We start from the raw sequence: 22032 nt of genomic DNA on the forward strand, positions 1-22032 counted from the left end.
GCGAACTTGATATATTTCTAATATTTAAAGACTTTTATGAAGAGATGAAAGATGGTATTAATAAATGTAATTTCTTTTTGATATCTGATAATGAAATGTACCAACATTTGGGAGATCTACCTAAATCAATATTTTCTAAATGACCAATACATAGTGATACAAAATCATGCATGGAGAAAATTTCCACTTAACCTATAAGGTATGGTTTTGAATTTCACATTACAACCAACTTTTAAGATTGTTGAATTTTGGTATAGCATCAAAAAAGAGTATCCACAATGATATGAAATGGCTCTGAAAATTCGCCTCTATTTTCTGACTACAAATCTGTGTAAGGCTGGAGTTTCTTCATATACTGCACCCAAAACAACACATTACAATAAATTGAAAGAAGCAAGTAGGAAAATTCAATATCTTGTTAAGCAAGCCCTTAAAGAGATTTGCAAAAACGTAGCATAGTGCTGCTTCCCTCACTAATTGTTTTGTGTTATTTTGAATGGTATAGATATTTTTCATAAAAATGTGTTATCTATGTTGATGCAATAGATTTTTGTTCTTTTAAAATGAACAAGTTTTAGAAATTTCTCAGTTTTGGGGTGTCTGGGTGGCTCATTTAGTTAAGCCTCCAACTTTGGCTTACATCATGATCTCATGGCTCATGAGTAAGAGCCCCCCCCCGCCCCGCCCCCCTGCATCTGGCTCTTTGCTAACAACTCAGACCCTGGAGCCTGCTTTGAATTCTGTCTCTCTCTGCCCCCTCCCACTCATGCGTGTGCGCTCTCTCTCTCTCTCCTCTCTGTCTCTCAAAAATGAATAAACATTAGAAATTTCTCAGTTTGATTTCTTTTTTTTTTTTGAATTTTTATTTATTTACTTAGAGAGAGAGAGAGAGAGTGAGCACAAGCGCATGAGTGCACATAAGCAGGGGAGGGGCAAGACAGAAGGGGAGAGAGAGAATCCGAAATAGGCTCCTCACTGTCAGTGCAGAGCCCAATGCGGGGCTCGATCTCACAAACCATGAGATCATGACTTGAGCCGAAATCAAGAGTTGGACACAACTGACTGAGCCACCCAGGTGCCCTTCTTAGTTTTAATTTCTAATACAATAAATATTGATAGATAGGCATAGCCCACGTAAACAACAACTCTTTGATAGGATCCATAGTTTTTAAGACTGTAAAGGGATACTGAGATAAAAAAAAAAAAACCTGAAACAAAAAAACAGAAAAGCAAAACTTTGAAAACCACTAGTTTAAGGTTGGCTTTCCACATATAGCCCAGATTAGAAATCCATGTCTAATTTAAATATAAATCATGTTTTGCCCCTTTCCCAGTTTTCTTAGCATTACGATTGCCCTTTGATTCCTGTGCGTCTGTCCAGAAATGCCCATAAGATATCTTTGCTGGACTCCAATCTAAAGACTCCCAGATATGCACATTGTCCACCTGAGAGGAGACACCACGCATGGGCTCCATCTACCTGAAGGGGAAGAGAGGAGTCGATGTGTAGTTATGGACAAATTTCATTGTCTTTCACATCTAGCTAACTCCTTTTTATGGAAAGATGGACAGCCAGCTGGGGATATGGTGACTAGCCTGAATGATTCTGTCTGAGACCTTTCTAAACTAAAGAGAATTAGAATTTGGAACAGTGTTTATGAGTTCATCGTAAAGAATATCCTCAACATAATGAAATATTAAATGGGCAATAAAATGTTAATTATGAAAAAATCATGAAAATTGCTTGCTAGGATTTTGAGTGAAAAGGTAGATTACCCAATGGTATTGCAGTCTGTCAACAAAAACTGTAATTATTTATTAGAAAAATATATTATGATAGGCACTGGAGGCATAAATTAATAAAAAAATAGTCCTTGAACTGTGGATATAAAATTACCCATGCATGTTGAGACAAAATTGAAGGTCATGAGTAAAAATGAAAAATATTAATGGAGAAGCTGCTTCAAACCTCTCACATTTAACAAAATAATGTTTTTTTGATATTATTTTAATTTCAATATCAGGGAAATAAGGGGCTAGAGATTGAAATTCATACTATTTTGATCCCTGCCTCTTGAAAACACCGGACACAAGTGGAAGAGAGACACTGGGAAGGGTACTGATCCTTCTGGCTGCTCCCAGTCTGGTGTCCTTGCCTGATCCCCAAAGCTCCTGCCTTTTTAAATTCCATTTGCACAGCTACTTGACCTCACCTAGCCCAGGGCTATCAGGGCCTCACTTGTAGTCCCATGTGGTCTCATCTAAAGGGAGTTACAGAGGTAAACAGCCTTTCCCTTGGATGTTTGTTTTCTTCCATTACCACCTACTGAGGAATCTATAAGAGTTCTGTTTGTTTATAATATGTCACTTTTTACAGGCCACCTAGAGGCAGGTATTGAGGGGCAAGTTTGCTAGGCAAAAAACCAAACCAAAACCAAAACCGAAACAAAACAAAACCCCCTGCTCCCAAAAACTAGAGAAAGACTTGGTTGATATATTCCTTAGCATATCCTACAAATACCTTCTTTTAAAGGCATGGAAACCACATATCCCACATAGTCTGCCTGGGGAATTTGTAGCCAGCTATGTTTTCAGAGGATGTGGGAGGTAGTTTTCATACTATGGTATTTATAAATATTCCAGAAATGCCACATATTGGTAGGGTGACCTGGTTTATGGAATTGGAAAAAGGCCATGTTGAAGTCAAGAATTCTTTTCTTCTATAGTAAAATGTGTAAAGGTTCTGAAAAAAAAAAAATCAAGATAATCCTGAAAAAAATTGACAGGAATCCTGAGATAACTTATATTGATAGTATCCCTCAGATGAAAAAAATAAATAAATAAAGCAAAACATTGTTAAAATGGTTTTAGGAATCTATCAAAATGTAATGTTGAATTTGAAGAGTATATTATATAATGTAGTATTTATGGGAGGGGAAGGCTTGGAGGAGATGGAAATGCTTGCTCAATGAAAGAATATTGATTGCTCAATATAAGAACTTGTTTAACCAAAAATTGTCGCCAAGAAATTTGCCCGAAGAGCAAAGATCCTGTTGCTGTAGATACTTAGGGCAGGTATATAGTAGTAAATTGTAGTTGACTAGCGTTTTCTGAATTGTGTTCCTCATTATATTGTACTGGAATATGTTCAGATGCCATGATAAAAGGGTTCTGTGGTCAAATAAGTTTGAGAAACACCATATCCTATAATGTCCCTGTTGGATATCCATATGCATTGAAGAATAAGAAAAGTCTTGCAATAAAGAAAGCTATTTAACTTTGTTTTGCACAACTTACTCTTTCTTTATAGGAGTCATGTAATGGAAGCCCTAGTAACCTCTTATGAAACAGGATTCCGCAAAGTACTAGTTTAGGAGATGCTATAGAAGATAATTTGATTATAAATTACCTTGATGTCTTTGAGGGAAAGATTTGTGCAATCCAGACAATTCTTCTGGTGCTCTGAAAGAAGGTGGAGATAAACATTGGCATATGTTGGTAAGGAATTGTCATTGTCTTTCACATCAACTCCATCATATGGAAAGATGGAAAGTCAGCTGGGGCTATGACAGTTTGCCTGAGGGATTCTGGGTGCTGAAAGTCACAGCCACCTATTTCATTATTCCCATTAGGCCTTAGATGGATTGTGGCTATGGTGCCCATTAACGCTCTTTTTTACAGAAAAAGCATTTTTTTAAAAAAATGGTTATAGAGTGACCTACTGTATCTGTGGGGTTGCCTCGTGTCTTCATAGGGAACACCAGCCTTCTTGTGGCAATACAGCAAGGGAGCGTGCCAGCATGTGTTACTTTCTAGAGTGAGATGAAATGATTATCTCCATCAACCCCCCGAACACACCCCTCCTTAGGAAAACAAACATTTGCAAGTTTATTTTATAAAATCTGTGTAGAACTTATATAAATATATTGTGACAGCAGCTGTCATACTGTATATATCAAGAAAGTGCTTTGAAACTTTATGCAAATACATGGGCGATGTATATACTACTGTGCACCCCAAAGACTACCCCATGTGTTCCTAGTGCCAAGAAAAACACAAATGTTCTCCAACTAATTCAGAGGAAAAGCCACCACAGCCCTATACCTTTCACAGCCCTGTTCTCTTGGCCAGTGAAACATACTTTGAATGGAGGATCCTAAAGAAAGCAGGGTGGGGGTGAGGGTGCTGAAGGTCCATTTTTATCAGTAACTTTTATAGATCAAGTACAAGTGCTGGGCACTTGAAGCATATTCACTCATAAAATTTTCACAGCAGCTTTGTGGGGAAAATGGCATTGTTTAGTAATAAAATAACCAAGACTCAGATTAAATAAATTGCCCAAGGCTACTCATTTATTCATTTATGGAGCTGGCTGGGATTCAAAATTAATTTGACTTTAAACATTTGTAAGAGCTAACATTTAATGAGCACTTACTATGCACCAGGCACTGGCCTAAAAGCTTTTCCTCCATCATCTTATTCTACGCTTTACATGAACTCTGTGACACTGAGTACTGTTGTTTTACTAATTTACAGATGAAGAAATTGAAATTTAGGGAAGTTAAGTAACTTCGGCACAAAGTAATAAAGGCTAGAACTGGAGTCAGAAGGAGCCCTTACAGGGGTTTGTTTCTTTGAATCATGTGGTTTCCCAGTTTTCCTTCTTGATTTAGAATCTGGAAACTTTCCTGGTTTGTGCTGAGCTTAAGGCACAGAGCTGCTCATGTCTTCATGAACTAGGTTTTCATAAGCATTTAAAAAAAGCATTATCTGAAGTTTAGTATCATTTCCACATTCATGGGGATTGTTTTATAGCTCTAATGTTAGACCATATTTGGAGTTCTGAGCATATTTCAATGCAGATACCTTATGTATAAATGTTAGATGAAAGAAATGGCCTCTTTACAAAGATTTTCAGTCTTTTGCTTATAACATTGGAATATGTGTGTAACTGAGAGTCCCCTCCTCCATTCCTATGTACCTTTTGGAATTAGGAATGTTTGAGAATAGAGTCATTTAAAAATTTTGCTATGAACAATTCTGGTGCTAGCACTGCTCCTTACATTTTCCAAGTTTTGAGAACTCTTCTGCTTTTTTTTTTTTTAACGTTTTATTTATTTTCGAGAGACAGAGTGTGAGTGGGGGAGGGGCCGCGAGAGAGGGAGACACAGAATCAGAGTCAGGCTCCAGGCTCTGAGCTGTCAGTGCTGGAACCCATGTGAGATCATGACCTGAGCTGAAGTCAGACGTTTAACTGACTGAGCCACCCAGGCGCCCCCTCTTCTGCTTTTTAAAGTAAAACCCAGGATCCAGAAACCCATGGGGGAGGGGAAGGAAAAAAAAAAAAAGAGGTTAGAGTGGGAGAGAGAGCCAAAGCATAAGAGACTCTTGGAAGCTGAGAGCAAACTGAGGGTTGATGGGGAGTGGGAGGGAGGGGAGAGTGGGTGATGGGCATTGAGGAGGGCATCTTTTGGGATGAGCACTGAGTGTTGTATGGAAACCAATTTGACAATAAATTTCCTATATTAAAAAAAATAAAGAATAAATTCTCTATTTAAATGCAATAAATAAATAAATAAATAAACATTAAAAAAAATGTTAAAAAAAAAAAAAAGTAAAACCCATTAGACCCGTTGAGAACTGTGGATTTTGAATCCTTACCTTCTTGTGGTTGCCCAAGTTCCCCCACCATTGGCATATCTTATTATTGTTGTGATAAAATGTTGCAATAAATGTTGAAGGCAACCATTTTCCAGGCAGAATTGATCCTAGAGAATTGCCACTTGTGATTTCAAAGTTAGAGTCTGCTTGGGAGGGTTTGCCAAAAAGCAAACAAGAATCGAGCCTAGAGGCCATCTGAGGCCAGACGGTTTAAAAGGCTCAGTAGATCATCCTCTTTGTCCTAGACCAGTGGGAACACTGGATTTCTTGGTGAGAAAAGGGCTGGATATTTCATCTTCTGTAAGTAGGCTTTCACTTAATCTGCCTGTTTTCAAGACATTGCCATCATCTTCCAGTTGGCCTGGTATAATAAAATGCTTGATATTTCTGAACCATTGCCTCCCCGAGTCCTAGTCCTTCCCTCACCCCCCGCCCCCCGCATATTTACCTCTTCAACACTGGTCTTTAGAGAGAGCCCCTGGGCATGTTCTGAGGGGCTTGTGTCTGGTCCACTCACCACTAAAGTCCTGGCAGCTATTTTAAGTGGATTGGCTTTCCTTTGATTTCCAATCAAAGGTGGCCTTCCACTCTTCTTCCTTTAGTTTCATAGGAACTATGGAGACTATCCTTGGTTTTCACTGAAACATTTAGGGAAGTTCTGACAAGCACTTGAACTGCTGTCCTAGCTATGGCCTAAAAAACCCAGTCCTGAACCCAGTCCTTTCTGTAGGATAGAGCTTTTTTCCATTCCTATCTGTAAGGTTAAGGATTTGACCTGTCCAGGCCTGGTTCTCCATCCGTCTTGAAAAAAATGCCTGTGGTTGCTGAGGTATTGTCACAGTTACAGAGCTATACATGGCCAGGCAAGCTTTCCATCCAGATGCTACCTCACTCAGGTATCTTCCCTTTTCTGGCCTCTTTGTAGCATGTTCTGGCCAAGATTACAAGATAACGCTTCTGAACCTGGCCTGATGTCATTCCTCAAGATTGATTTAATATAATTCATTCTTTCTGTAAAAGGCCACTTTTTCTTTCTACCTGACCAACATATAAATCCATTTGTCAGAGAATATACCCCTGCCTTGTCTATTAGGTGCTGTTTCATATTGTCCAATGTTGGACACTGATTGCCAGTCTTCTTAGCAAGTCAGAGTTCATGATACAGGAAATCTCATTTTCCTGGACTGGATGAAAGTCCATCTTCTACCATGGTCTGTCTGCCATTGTTTCCTCTTTTTAGCACTGCCACCATGTCATAGGCGCTTTGCTTTTCAGCCTAGCACGGCTACTATTTCCACTCGCTTTGATTGCACATCGCTGCTAATACCCTGGAGACCTGTGATGATAAAGCAGTGTGGAGGGGAAGTGGGAAGGACCAGGAACACCTTCTTTTCTATGTGGTTTACTCAATTATAGGAATCCAAGATCAGTGGGGTCTGTATTTGAATGTCAGAGGTTTCAAGGACACAGATTTTTAGGCTTTATTTCCATCATCTTTCTCCCCTAGGACCAACACAGCCATTCATGACACTGGACTTGGGATGACTGAGTGACAGATGCCAAGTTGTATTTGCAATAACGCCTTGCTTCTATGATTAGGCTTTGGAACCAATGATTCTGTTGTGTTAATCTCTTCCTCCCTTAGGATGGATTTTTTTTTTTTTTCCCCTCACCAGAGGCTAAGTAGATGAACCTCTCCCTTTCACTGGGCTTGCCCAGACATGTCAGAATGCTAGCTTTGGCTCAAACTGGGACCCTCCTCCCACCCCTTCCACAGCTGTTTCCAACAGCCTGTATACTTCTTTTCCTTTGATAATTTTTGGCCTAGATTATGATCGTCCCAAGAGCTCGCCAAGATTGGGTTGTAGCCTGTTTGTCTCAGAACACAAACTTTGAATTGGTTGAGAAGACCAATCCCCAGGGGCACCCCTAGTTTGAATGAATAGTGCCAGAAATCTCTGGTCTCCCTGGACAGTGTCCCTTAATGGAGGTCAGGGTGTTTATAGGACTCCTTCATGTTTTACTTAACCATTTTAGATTTTGTTAGAATTTCAGGAAATTGTCACTTGATACAAAATAGAGACCTGTAAAAGGTAATGTATATTGAATGAAGATTTTGAAATTTTTTATTTAAAGACCACTATATGTAACACACAGAAACTCAAATGTTTGCTGAACGGGCAAACGAAAGCCAAAATGCTATGACTAGCCCACTGCTATTCAGAAATGAAAATGAAGTGTAAGTGTAATCTTATTTTTTAGCAGTGTGTTCAAGCGTACTATATTTAGGAACTATCCCAAAGACTTGTTAAGTATAATTTTGTCAATACAGTGAGGTGATCCAGATAGACCTTAATTAGGACTAATTCATTTCAAGACAACAGATAATTTTGTTCCTCAAGAAGCCTTACTAGAGCACACACATATTTGATTGACTTTCAGCTCTAGCTCACGACCCTCCAAGTAGGTGTTTAAGTGAAAACCAAACACTTGTGATGTTACTGTGGCCTCGCTGTGGAGCTAGGAAGACTCAGGCACTTGTGGAAGATAAAATTCTCAGCCTAGTTTGGGGCAAATGATAAATGCAAACGAAACATTGGAAATAAAATAAAACAATATATAAGGCAGGTGGTGCACATATACTGTTTTTGGTAGCCAAACTTAAAAGTCAGCTGAAAGGTTTCAGAGAAACAGTTCCTCAGTGACGCTTGGCTTTCTGTCTTGGGGGTCAGTATTTGTAGAGACTTGCCCCTGTCGAGCCCTCATGGGGCCTCTTCCTCCATGCATCTCCAGTTTTGCTGTGGTGTGGACAACCTGAGGAATATGAAAAATGCCCTTTCTCCTCCACGATGGGGTTATTTCCTTCCTTTCAGGAATGGCTCATAACTCATGGGAGGTGTGAGTTCTGAATGATTGTTCTTTTCATCTTCCTGGAAGCAGGCCAGACTGAAGCTAAAGCGTTTGATGTGTCAGCAGTAGGCTTGTAACGGCTTTGACTACTTACATGAGGATGAAAGATTGAACTTTGATTAAAAAAAAAAAAAGGCAAGAAAAGGAAAAGGGCTCATTTTCTTTCTTTTCCTTTTTTTTTTTCTTTTTGGGTGGTAGTTGAGAAGCATCCTACTGGGGTGGTCTGGGAGGTCCCTTGGAATCTGCAATAGTAGGAGGGTGTTCTCTTGTGGATTTATTTGCTTATTTTATTGATTGTTTGAGAGAGGGAGGACACCCTTGCTCACCAGCATCTCAGGACCAGATTCTCAGACCTTATCAGTAAGCCCCTACTGCTCTGCTCTGTGAGCCCTGGGAAGGGTTTTCATATTCCTCAGGGCAGATCACTTATGTTTCCAGCCATCCCTCAGCGCCTGCTTGTAGACACCAAACATACTATTGCTGGCCAACCTCTTCCGATTCACAGGGCCTTCCCCATCCCTTCCTTCCCAGGGCATTTCTTTAGAGGTTTCATCTGAGCGTGGTCCCATAGGGTGGTCTTATTTTCCTGCTTTTAAAATAGACAATACACTAAGATGTTTGTGGAAACCCAGAACCAGTTGGAATTCGCCTCAAACGGTGTTCCAGTCTTATCAGCAATGTGTGTGTCAGCCTCTGTGTGAAGTGGGGTGTGGGGAGGAGGAAGGATTTCAAAATTTTCTTTTCCAAAGCAAGCACATGAAAACACAAAAACAAGAACAACAATCCGCCATTCAGCTGAGTGACAAGACAGAGTTAAGAACGAGGACTCAACGAGGAATATAGGCAAATTTTACCTTTAAATGTGAGGCCTAAGCAAACACAATATGGAAACTTCCTTTTAAAATGATGTTAGAGGGGCACCTGGGTGGCTCAGTCGGTTAAGCGTCTGACTTCGGCTCAGGTCATGATCTCGCGGTTCGTGAGTTCAAGCCCCGCGTCGGGCTCTGTGCTGACAGTTCGGAGCCTGGAGCCTGTTTCCGATTCTGTGTCTCCCTCTCTCTCTCTGACCCTCCCCTGTTCATGCTCTGTCTCCCTCTGTCTCAAAAATAAACAAACGTTTAAAAAAAAAAATTAAAAAAAAATAAAATGAAGTTAGAGAAACAGTAGTAAATGTATTTATATCACCTGGTTATTTAAGAATCTAATATTTATTTTACACCATTGCAAACTCTGGCTCTGCCTCTGTGTGCACTTAAGCCCAGCGCTGTCTCCACAACCCAGTTGGACCTGCTGGTTTCTGCATCTGCTGGAAGCTGGCCTGATAATGCTGCCAGCAGGCTAAGACCTCACTGTGGGGCCGTGCAAACCCGTGAGGATGCTAGTACAGGCATTCTTCTGTAAGCGTCTTTGAATATGATGAGCAGTCAAACTCTCTGGGAGTCATCTGTCTGGCCACCAGAGGACATGAAGTCCCTACGGGGCCCACCAGTATAGGCCAGAGGGTGAACAGCCAACATACTGCGTGGTGGGAGCTTGAGCTTGGGGGATGAGTGCTCACCCAGCGTGCTGACCCTGAAGGGGCCTATTGGCCAACAGGAAAGCTTTCCTACATTATTAACACCTAAAACGTTGCTCCTGAAGATGTCCATTGACATTTATGAGTCGCCTATAACAATGAAGAGAGAGTGCGTAGGATGTGAAATTCAGATTGTCTGAGTTGCGTATCACCTTCTGAAAGGTACAATGAAATAACTAGGGAAGAGCGTAGGAAGAACAAACAGTAATAGGGTGTGAACTTGCTCAGTTCAGCAACCATATGACCAGGATTTATGTGGGGTTTGTTGTTGTTGTTGTTGTTGTTGTTGTTTTTTAATGTTAATTTATTTTAGAGACAGAGACAGACAGGCAGAACGTGAGCAGGAGAGGGGCAGAGAGAGAGGGAGACATAGAATCGAAAGCAGGCTCCAGGCTCCGAGCTGTCAGCACAGAGCCCAAAGTGGGATTTAAACCCACGAACAGTGAGATCATGATCTGAGCTGAAGTCAGACGCCTAACCGATGGAGCCACCCAGGCGCCCTGACCAGGATTTAAATTGAGATTCTTAGCTATCTTTTTCTTTCTGATAAAAAAAAGGTGGGGTGGGGGAGGGATTTAGCTTCTTCAAGGAGGGAAAGGATGATAGAATGGGTGATTTTAGTGTTTTGTAGTCACATTAGGCCTGAAATACTACATCTGGGATGGCACAGTAAAATTAAATGTCATTTGTTTAACATATATGTGGTAGGCAGAATAATGGATCCCCTGACCCCCAAGACATCCAAATTCTAATCCCCAAAACCTATGACTGTTACCTTATATGGCAAAAGAGACTTTGCAGATGTGGTTAAATTAAGGATTTTGATAGGAGATTATCCCGGATTATCTGGATGGACCCTCTTAAAAGAGTCTTTATGAACAGAGGCAGAAGGGTCAGAGTCATACAGATTTTGAGAATGTTTTGTTGATGCCTTTGACGATGAAGAAAGGAGGCCAATAGCCAAGGAAGGCTGGCAGCCTCTGAAAGCTGGAAAAGACAAGAAAACAGATTCTTCCCTAGAGTCTCCAGAAAGAATCCAGCCCTGCTGACACTTTGATTTTAGCCCAGGGAGACTGACTTCAGATTTCTGATTTCCAGAGCTGTAAGATAGCAAATGTGTGTGGTTTTAAGCCACTGAGTTTATGTGGTAATTTATTATAGCAGCAATAGGAAACCAGAGCAATAATATAAACAACAATACAATTGGACTTGGAGACGTTAATTGATGGAAAAAATAAAAGGAATTTGTTTTAGGCTGGATTCTCAAGACAGAGCATCAGGTCATGGTTCTTTGAATAGGTATGAAAGACAAAAGGGTTTTATTTTTGTCAGTCCAGGGGGGGCACTTTTCAAGGGTGATTGCTCAAGATTTTTATGGGTCAGAATAAGTACTTTGGTCAAGCTTTTGCTGATGTGTTCTGGACTCTGTGTGTATAGAATCAAAGTTAAGTTGTACTTTATCACTTGGAAACATAAGCCCATGTGTAGCACAATGTTCAGATTCTTGGGGTAGACAGTTTCCAGAGTCCTCACAGATTACGATGATAAAGCTGCATTGGTCTCAGCACAGAACCACTTGGTGAATTCAGCCCCATCAACCTCAACCACAACTCCATCCTCCCTTCTCCTCCTGCTGCCCTCTTCCTTCACAAGCCTGAGTAAAAGTGGCCCCCAGCCCCTAACGAGGTGAAGTAGGGCCTGGCTCATGTCCCAGAGACAACTCCCCCACCTGAGAAATGTGCTCTATCACTCAGAACACACGTCCGGAGCACAGTTATAAGCTGGGATATGTGCTAGCTGCTGGAGGAACTCACAAGGTTAATAAGCCTTAAATGCTGCTAGAAGCTCATGTGAGTGACACATTTTGCAAAATGCAGTGCCTTGGATAGCAGCATTTAATTCATCTGGGAAAGTTATTAAAAATGCGGGTTCCTGGGCTGTGGCTTGAGAAAGCATTGGTTTATTAGTACAGTGGTTTTTAACTGGGAATGATTTTGTCCTCCAGAGACATTAGGCAATGTCTGAAGACATTTCTGTTTGGTACAACCAGGGGACAAAGGGTGATACTGGCATCTAGTGGATAGAGGCCAGGGATGCTGTTAAACATTTTACAATACACAGGATGGCTCCCTAAAACAGAGACTTCTCTGACCCCAAATGTTAATAATGCCAAATTTGAAAAACTCTGGTCTAGTGAGTAACTCTCACAAACACACACACACACACACACACACACACACACACACACACACACACGTTATTATACCGTAGTGGTATATACATATATGTCAATATAGCATGTGTATATGTATATACATGTGTCCTTGTGTATGTATCATATCTATAAATACATTTCTCTACGTAGGCTCATCACTCATTACAATTTGGGGTGTTCTCTCTTCCATTGTCCACTCTACTCCTGCTCTCTCAGCTGGACAGCTTACCTACTGCCCATCTTTGCTTTGATTTTTTTCTGTTCTACACTGGCCAAGAACAGGGGAGGCTAAATACCAAGACCCATGGAAGTAACTGGCATGCTCTGAAAGTTTACCAAAATGAATTTGCAGGCCAAAAAGAAGCATGGATAAGGACATCCTTTTCCTCTTGTGAAGTTTTTGGACCCAATTTGCAATTCAGAGTGGGTACTCTATTCACAAATCAGCTTTGTACCATTCATTGACTGTTATGATATAAGAATTGTGGGTCACACATAAACTCTTTGCACTCAAGGTATATTTCTCCCCTATACTAGCCCCTCTCGGTCTTCTCTCCCCTGTTCTCACCTTCATCTAGAATCAGTGGAGAACTCCATTCTCTTCAAACAATTGAACGTTGGGGGAAAAAAATCCTTCTAGAATGTGGTTGAGTATAATTGATTGGTTCTAACTGGTTAGAAATGTACTACTCTGCTTCCCACCTCCTGTTGGGGAGCCGACTCTGCATGCTGTTCAAGAGATGAGTGCTATGTCACGTTACAGTATGGTTTCCAGCCCTCAGTTCTCAATGGTCCTCAGGGGTGGGGGAAGAATCCTGCATGCATATGGCTGTGGTTTTATCATCTTGCATTCATTACTATATTCAGGAAGATAGATTTTATTATGCAGCAAGACTGCTACTCTAGGGTAAACTTTCACACCAAGCAATTGTGTTCTTGACTAAATCAGCTAAGACAAAAATAAGGGGGTAGAAAATAGACTCGGGACAAGTTTCATGTCTTTCTTTTAAAAACAGCCACTTTTGGAGAAGCACTTGGATATGACCAAATGACCACCTGTAAAGAACAAATGACCATCTGTAAAGAACAAACTAAAGAAAAATGGTGGAAATCGTAACTCACCAGTACTGTGGAAGTTCCCAGAGTTCCTTTCCTTGTTGACCAGATGAGAATAGTGATTAGCCCCTGTGTATTTTAACCATATAGAAAATTTCAAACACTTAACAAAACACATGGGGTCCTAGAAATCCTGCCAGCTTAGAAGGTGAAGTTGAGTGTTGCTTTTTGATATATCAGCACCAACAAACATTTAGTTAGTACCCAAAATGTGTAAAACCCAAGGAGATACAAGGTAAGTAGACGCAGACAGCCCTGAAACTATACCAGCTTATCAGCATCCTGTAGTTCACAGCGATTTGAGAAATTCATTTAGATTCTTAGGGCCCATCATGTGTGGTGGCTCTTCCTTTCATTTAAGAAATTTTTACTGAGTTATTTCCTTGAGCCCGTCATGTTCCTGAAGGATATTAGGCTCAAAGGTCCTTGCTGTCACCAAAGTCTAGGTTGAAGGCAAAACCAGTGTCATCTTGCCAGATTAAACTTCTATGTATGTGTCAAGAATACAGGAATATACATGAGAAAGGGAAAGATATGGAAAGATAGAGGGGGTCACTGGGAAATTAAGGGGTGTGGAAGGCTTCACAGGGGAGAAGAGGCCCCAAATTGACCTTGAATGAAGCAGGATTTTTATAGGGGTCAATGATGGGGGGGAGAGAAGGAAAGAGGTACATATGAAGAAGATGGAAGGCCTCAGATGTGCCTGGGGACAATAAAAAATATATAATGGACTCTCCTCTCCAGGTTGATATTGTGAGGAAAGGAGATGGGAGAGAAGGTTATGGGGTATCTTGACCAACTAGACTAACTGTGGTAATAAAGATCTAATGCATCTGAGTATTTTATTTTATTTTTTTAAAGTTTGTTTATTTTGAGAGAGAGAGAGAGAAAGAGAGAGCACGTGTGCGAGCAGGGGATGGGGAGAAAGAATCCCAAGCAGGCTCTGTGCTGTCAGCACAGAGCCCGACACGGGTCTTGATCCCATGAACTGTGAGATCATAACCTGAGCCAAAACCAAGAGTCGGACACTTAACTGACTGAACCACCCAGGCACCCCGCATCTGAGTATTTTAATGCAGTTAAATTTATTTCTTGCTCATTTAATAGTTCATTGTGAGTGTTTAGTGGATAGACTTCCACATGGTGACCCAGGGAAGCAAGCTCTTTCCATTCTGTGCAAAGTTATTGATATCCCCTCAATTCAGGTGGTTATCCATGTAGCGGAGATAGAAAGCGAGAGTGTGGAGCACTGAGTGTGAGAGACCTTTATGGGTCAGGCCTAGAAGCGTGTTATTTATTTCCATCCACCTCCTGTTGGTCAGAACGTAGTCAGTCGTAAGGCCTAACTGCAAGGGAGTCTGAGAAATATAGTGTTGGTCTATGTCAGGAGAAAAAGAAGCAGATTTTAGTGAGGCTATAGTTGCTTCTACAATTGACTTTTAGCCTGAACTTTATCCCAAATGCAGTGGTAACTCATCCTCCACGTTAGCATGGGGACATGCGCAATGGTAACATAGGCTCCATAAGGTGAGTGATTTTTGTATGCTATATTCACCGCTGTATCCTCAGCGTATCTAGGCCTTAAACAACTATTTGATCAAATAATGAAATGATGGATGGATGTTGGAAATGAATCCTGGGCATATGGAACTTTCCAGGTGGGTTCGTGGAAGAGAGCTGAGGCAGGGAGGCCGGTTAAAAAGAGTGTGCTAATCTGACAGAGCCGGAGTTAGTGCAGTTACAGTAGGAATTAGTACATTTTTAGAAACAGAAATGTTCACTTCTGCTATTTTAACTTTCTTAGTTTACAGCATAGCCACATCTCATAGTTTAACCAGATTCCCTGCTGAGTTGAAATCATAGAAGCAGGTTGTGAGCCGAAATAGCCTGGCACTTTCTTTGGAGGTATTAATTGGAATGCAGCCTTGGGACTTGGGCTGTGCCACAATCCTGCAACCCAAACAAAATAAAACTTGACTAAACCAGCAAACCCAGATTGCAGTTCAAGTTACTTTAAGGGGCTCTTGGGAAACACAAACTGCATTTGTATTATATATGCAAAATCCGCTCTTTGACCTTATTGTATGAAAAATTACTGGAGCCCACCTAATCTTTTGCCAGCTTTCCGAAGTGCTGGACAAGTTAACTCCTATGCAATTATGTAACATTTTGTAAAAATTTTAACTTTAAAATATGCTTGGAAAATAGATGCTGATCCAACAAGAACAGAGACTATCAATGAAAAGAATATGTTCTCTGTGCACCTAAGAGAAGCCAACACACAGGCAGCCTCATGTGGCCCGAGGCTTCATGATTTTAGGAAGTTGCTTGCAGATGAATTTTTTTGAAATTAAAAGTTAAGGGAAGCATTGTGCCCTCCCTCTAGATTTAACTTTTGTGGTTTATGTATAAGCTGGGGCAGACCTCGGTGTCTGACCTAGACTCAGGTTATGTGCTTCTGAAGTCTGGGGAAAGGCCAGACTTTAGGATTACGCAGAGCTGAGTGAGGGAATCTCACAGAAAACAGCCAGGGATTCTTAGGAGATTTTTAGTGATTCTTGCTGATCTGGAAATAATGTAAAAACAACAGAAGAGCTTTTTGTGGTATTTTTGTATGTTCTCTCTTGGTTTGGGGAAGAATCTGACATTAAAGTGGCTTAAAAATAATAAATATTTAAAAAGACATAACATGTCCTACCCTTTTCATCCACCCCTACCGAAAAATAAACTGTAATAATAAAAATGGCAAAAGCAGGAAGGGAAAGCAGAAACAATGGATGGCAGCAGTATGCTAGGATGGGCATGAATTTGATCCAGACGGCTAACGTCTGGTGTTATTGCATAAAGTGGTGGAGAAGGTGTGAGGAAATGCCGCAGGGAATCTTTCCCTTCTTTACAGTGTGAGTTCCTCATTTCCTGAGGCCCCTTGAGATATAAATTACCGGTTTCAGACAGCGGGTACCTGAGGGTCTACTCCTTTGCTTTCTAGCTCAAATCCCAGAGAAGCCAATCCATTGAAATTCCATTTGTCTAGTGATCTATTTACCAAATCTTCTGATTTTCTGAAAAAAATAAATTATTCATAAATTTAGTAGCAATTCATTTTGCACAGGATAGTTTTCACATGAACCTTACAAAGGTGTTGGGTGTAAATTGACTAGAAAGCACTATTTTTTTTTTTTTTCCTGCCCCAGCTTTCTGAAGATTCAATTACAAGTTGCTGAGGCTGGGAAAACAGACACCTCGGCAGAGGCATCGAGGAGGGGGAGTAGGCGTGTTGCATCTTCAAGTTGTAAGAAAGCACAGAAAGAGGGGAGAGATACTGATGGCTAGAGAAAGGGGGGCATGCTGGGATAAAGAAGGAAGGAATGGATGTCAGAAAGGAGGACAGGAAGGGTGGAGAATGAGGGGCAGGGAAAAATTCGAAAGCTCTAGAACTTCTCCCATAGGCTGCTAAGCCTCTGCCATTCCTTCCAATATCAATCATCTTTTGCCTTCTACTTGTGATAGAAAAGTTTGGTTAGCTGAGTGAATTCAGTGAAATGGTTCTTCTGAATATTGGCAGCATATCCATTTTCAGCGGATTGGCTGCTTCATGAAATCTAAACCTCCGAGAGCCATCCTAATAATACCTTTAAGCAGTTACAGAAAAGGAAGTATTCCTGGAGGAAGATGTCTGCAGAACCTACAGAAAGATGAGGGTCCGAAAGAGGAGGAAAAGCCTCAGTAATGCCCAGAGGACTCCTTTGCTTGCTTGGGTGTCGGAAAGGGAAGCCAACTTTTCCTGGTTTGCCTAAGACTCTCCCAGTTTTAGTACTGGAAGCCTCCAATCTCAAGCCAATGAAGATAGTTGACTAGTCTTGAGAAGGAAAAAGGTAAAGAAAGGTGGTGGGTGGGTGGGGAGAGGTAATACTGTAATAATCTCTTCAGGGACAGTCTTTTCGAGGGTACAGTTCATGTGGCCTCCAGGGAAGATAAAAGGAAAAAGGATAGTTGGGAGAAATTACACAGACCTGAGCCGTCACCCCAAGGACCCGATACCAGGGAAGACCCTAGGTTTGTTTCAGGTATCTTGATTATACAGTATAAATGCACTTACTTTTCTAAATGTGCTTTTTTCTCTCTCTCTTTTCTTCAGGGAGGCAGGACACAGTGCGTGAGAGAAGTCTGTCCCATTCTCTCCTGTCCTCAACACCTTAGCCACATTCCCCCAGGACAGTGCTGCCCCAAATGTTTGGGTGAGTGACTGTTTTCAGATAAAAGAACAATGTAATTTATTCTTGGGAGTTTCTGCTAAGAGTCTTCATTCACATTGTTATGTTGGGGTTCTCAGGTTGTCCTGTTTCATGGCTTATTAGAAATAACTGCTTTTTCTGGTTATAGGAATGTAAGGTGTGCCCAGCGTTTATTTCTTGTCTGAGGTCTCTACAGGTGTTTCTTTTCTCTTGTGCTTCCTCGTATCTGTAAACCTGGTTCACCAGGCAACTTGGGATGATAACCCCTGATGGCAAGAGCAGTATTGAAGAAACTGTCTTTTATTGGGCGTATGACAATTGGTAGAAATGATTAGTATTTTAAAGGCATATGAAATTAACACATGGAAGAATATAGACTAGTGTTACTTTTAGAGGCAAAAGTATGCAGGAGGATGACACCAAAAGCAAGAGGTTTGGAAGGGAGCAATGAAAAGTAGCCAACAGGAAAGGAGAATGAGCTATTTTTTATTGAGCATTTGCTATTTCCTAGGTACTATGAAAATCACTTTACATGCTTTTTCTCATTGAATTTTCTCAAGAAGCTGTGCCGTATAGGTGCTAAGTATATCATTCTGATATGTAATATACATGCTGTGGTTAGTATTATTGCAGGAGAGGGGAGTAGATTCCTAGAAGGTGGCACAGCTGGTGAGTTACAGAGTTGGTACCTGAATATGAGTTCCTGTGATTCCTAGGCCCAGGCTTTAACCTGCTGCTGCCCAGCCTCCGTGGTGATGTGGAGAGAGGCATATACATTGCCAGTTGAAAGAGACAGCCTGTGATGGAGAGTGTCTAGGGCAAGAGATCCTTTAGGTCTTGTTTATAATCCGAATGTCAGCTTCTTACACATGATCTTCAAACTCTTGAGTTGGTTGAGGTCAGACTAAGATTCAAAGAAAAGTAGCCTGACCCAGTGTGTGAATACAATAGAGCATCTCCCACTAAAATCCTCCAGCAACCCCACTAGAATCTTGAGGGATCTTTGAGGAGGCTAATACATTTCCGAGTCACCCCTGGCTTGGTCTCCTCCTGCTGTTTTTCTCTTAATTCTCCTTCTCCTCCTCCTTCTCCTCTTCCTTCTCCTCCTCCTCCTCCCCCTCCTCCTCTCTCTCCTTTCTTCCTCTTCCACCTCCACCTCATCTCCCTCTCCTCCTCCTCCTCCTCCTCCTCCTCTTCCTCCTCCTTCAACATCATTTTGTACTTGCAGGGACATTCCCCTCCAGTCTTTTCACATTCTGTGGTGCTACTGAATCAACACTTGTGTAGTAGATTTTACTGAAGGTTTGTGGTCAATGAGGGTGATTACCTTTTAGTGGAGCACAGTGAACAACATGAAATGGATCCTTAATGGATCCTCCCTTTGTTCTTAAGAGGTCTCAGCTATTATGCCTTTAGGAAAATGTCACTGTGTATCTGGGCTCCAGCGTCCTATCAGCTACTGTCCACACCCTTTTTTCTGAATCTTCTCTCCTTTCTTTCATAGCTTGCTTTTCTCAATTCCAGAATCTCTTGTTGATTGATATTTTTCATTCCCAGCTTATCACAGCCATAGTCTAAAGTCTATCTTTCTACAACCAACTTGTTGAATAAAGGTATCTTGTTAAACTAAGGCAGTTTTCTTTTCTTTACAGGATTCACCTGTCAACCCTTCATCTAATGTTTGCCTTCTTGCTGCATGTACACACACACACACACACACACACACACACACGCATGCATGTAATACTTTTTAAGTAACTATGAAGTAATTAAAAGAACAAAAGAAAATTGTTTATACATGCCTGATTAAAGACATTTCCACTGATATGTGTGCTTCCTGGGTTGCCAATGTGTGCTTGTACTCCTGAAATAGAGTTAGCCAGTTCGCTGTTGTTGAAATCGTCATGCTTTTGGTCATGGTGGACACAGCATTCCATCTGAGCAGGAAAGTCATTACAGAAGAGGTGGCATTTGGGGCCTGACATTGAAGATAAGTAGACTTGATTACTGCTTTGAAGCCCATACTATGGATGTGCTGAGTCAACTCAGAAGCTTCTCGTATGAGGAGTGGTGTTGTATTGAATGCAGACGTTCCTGTCCATTTGTGGTCATAAGACAGACTACAAAAGGAACAGTAAGTCTTAGGAAACTTAAAAATCTTAATTCTCCCAAATGAGACCGTTTTTGGTTAGGCTAAACCCCAGTGGAATAATGTAGAAATGGCTTAAATTAAGCTGAATGTGGACTTCTCTGAACCACTCTTTTGAATGTTTCATCTTAATTTGGGGCCGTGATGACTTTGGAACTACGGTAAGATTTTGTGTTCCTCGGGGGTAAAAAGAAATATACCCACACAACAAAAGACAGAAAGGAAAAAAAAAAAAGGAAACACTAGGATACTTTCTAGATCCTGAAATCTTAGACTAATCAGACTTTTGGCTGGTTGGACACCAATTTGCTATGACATATTCCTTTGACAGGATTCATTTACATGACATACCTTAGCCTTTTGCATTGCAACATTCTCTAGCTCTCTTTTTTCATTTTCAATGAAGAGACTCATCAGAGGTTTGTGTATACTGAGCACCCAATGCACCTCTTAGAATGACACAGCCTAGGATCATATTTGAATCCTACCACCGCTAATAACGATAACACTCATCATGTGCCACTTATTGGGGTTGTTTAGGGAATTCCAGGCTCTGTGATAAAGACTTTACATCAATATTTTTAGGTAAAAATTATCTTTGAGTGATAAGGTAAGTAGTTGGTCATATTTTTTTCAGGGGGATATTATTGAAGAGTCTTTTTATTTGGTGACCTACTAGTGCATCAGTTCTCCAATCTATCCATCCGTTTGTTCACCTACTCATTCATCCATCTAGGCCACAATATTGGGTACTATAAATGTAGTAAAAGCTCCAAGCTATGGGAACACAGGAAGGAGCAGTTCATTCTAAGAGGTGAAAGGTCCTCTGAGGAATAATGTGGAGCTCAACCATAAAATGTATTTTCATTGGTAGGGAAAGAAGCTTGACTATATTTATGTATCTATATCCTGCCTCTTGCCAAAAAGGAATTAAGGTCACTTATAAAGTACATGAAGCACATGTAGATGAAAGATAAGAAAAAGGCAAACCAGGTTATCCCCATCTTTAAACATTGCTCAGTTGAAACAATTGAGTAGATGGCCTGCACACAGCTTTCTGATACCTCAGGGCCTAGAGGAAAATCTAGAGAAAGGCAGAATTTTGCATTCTGCAGGCAGTCCTCTAATTTAGTCTGCAAGCTTCCACAAGCTTCAAGAAACTCAGGACCTGGGGGTGCACATAAGAATGCCTGTCTTAGTTGGATTATTAATACTTGCTAGGAGCAAATACAGTCATTTAGTTAGATTTTGTCTAACCACGAAAGGGTTTTTGGTTGCCTACTTTCATATTAGTATTTTATTTATTTATTTATTTATTTATTTATTTATTTTTATTTTTTTTATATTAGCATTTTAGGCAGAGAGGGTGGTATGTTACTGCAAGGAGGCATTGTTGTTACCATTTTACAAGTGAACTAAGTGAGGCCTGGAGAACTACTCAAGGTCACTAGGGAGTCCATATGTGGGACCCAGACTATAACTCACTGTCATCTTTTGATGACAAGCAAGTTTACTTCTGGTAGTAAGGACCAAGCTAGTAATTTAATTCTGCATCTATACCGTATCCTAGCCTTGAAGTTGACTGTAACAGGAAGATGACATTTTTTGTGATTCCTGTTAATGGTAATTCTAACAATTTGAATTCTGAGAGTGGCATTTAGTATGTGCCTGTAGGTATTTTCAGCATTTCACTGGACCTCCTGATAACTAGAGTTTGCTTTTAATCTTTTTATAAGAAGAAAGAGTGTGGAGGTGCCTGGGTGGCTCAGTCAGTTAAGTGTCCGAATTCAGCTCAGGTCATGATCTCACGGTTCGTGAGTTTGAGCCCCATGTCGGGCTCTGTGCTGACAGCTAGTTCAGAGCCTGGAGCCTGTCTTTGGATTCTGTGTTTCCCTCTCTCTCTGTCCCTCCCCTGCTCTCTCTCTCTCTCTCTCTCTCTCTCCCCCAAAAAATAAATAAAACATAAAAAATTTTAAGAAGAAAGAGTGTGGTTGTAAATCTAATGAGTGATTATGAATCTTCATCTTCTTAACATGTTGCTTGACTCAAGCAACATGTCAGGGATGTTTTTATATGCTCCAGGGAGTAGAAGCTCACAATTTGAAAGAAAAGATGAAATTGGATTGCATTCTTTGTTTGGGGTTACTTTTTGGACCTTTTGATCATAAAT

The 22032-nt window shown here is 40.8% G+C and overlaps 1 protein-coding gene across 2 annotated transcripts in view; it reads left to right on the forward strand.

The window, feature by feature from the left end:
* BMPER (BMP binding endothelial regulator) overlaps window positions 1-22032 on the forward strand; it is a 247186-nt gene that overhangs the window by 114256 nt on the left and 110898 nt on the right. For both annotated transcript variants that reach the window (XM_042969737.1, XM_007078567.3), the window contains exon 7: window positions 17617-17716. In XM_042969737.1, the coding sequence (XP_042825671.1) occupies window positions 17617-17716 (100 nt within the window). The remainder of the gene's footprint in view (window positions 1-17616; window positions 17717-22032) is intronic.

This window comes from Panthera tigris, chromosome A2 (assembly GCF_018350195.1).
Source record: "Panthera tigris isolate Pti1 chromosome A2, P.tigris_Pti1_mat1.1, whole genome shotgun sequence".
Lineage (NCBI taxonomy): Eukaryota > Metazoa > Chordata > Mammalia > Carnivora > Felidae > Panthera > Panthera tigris.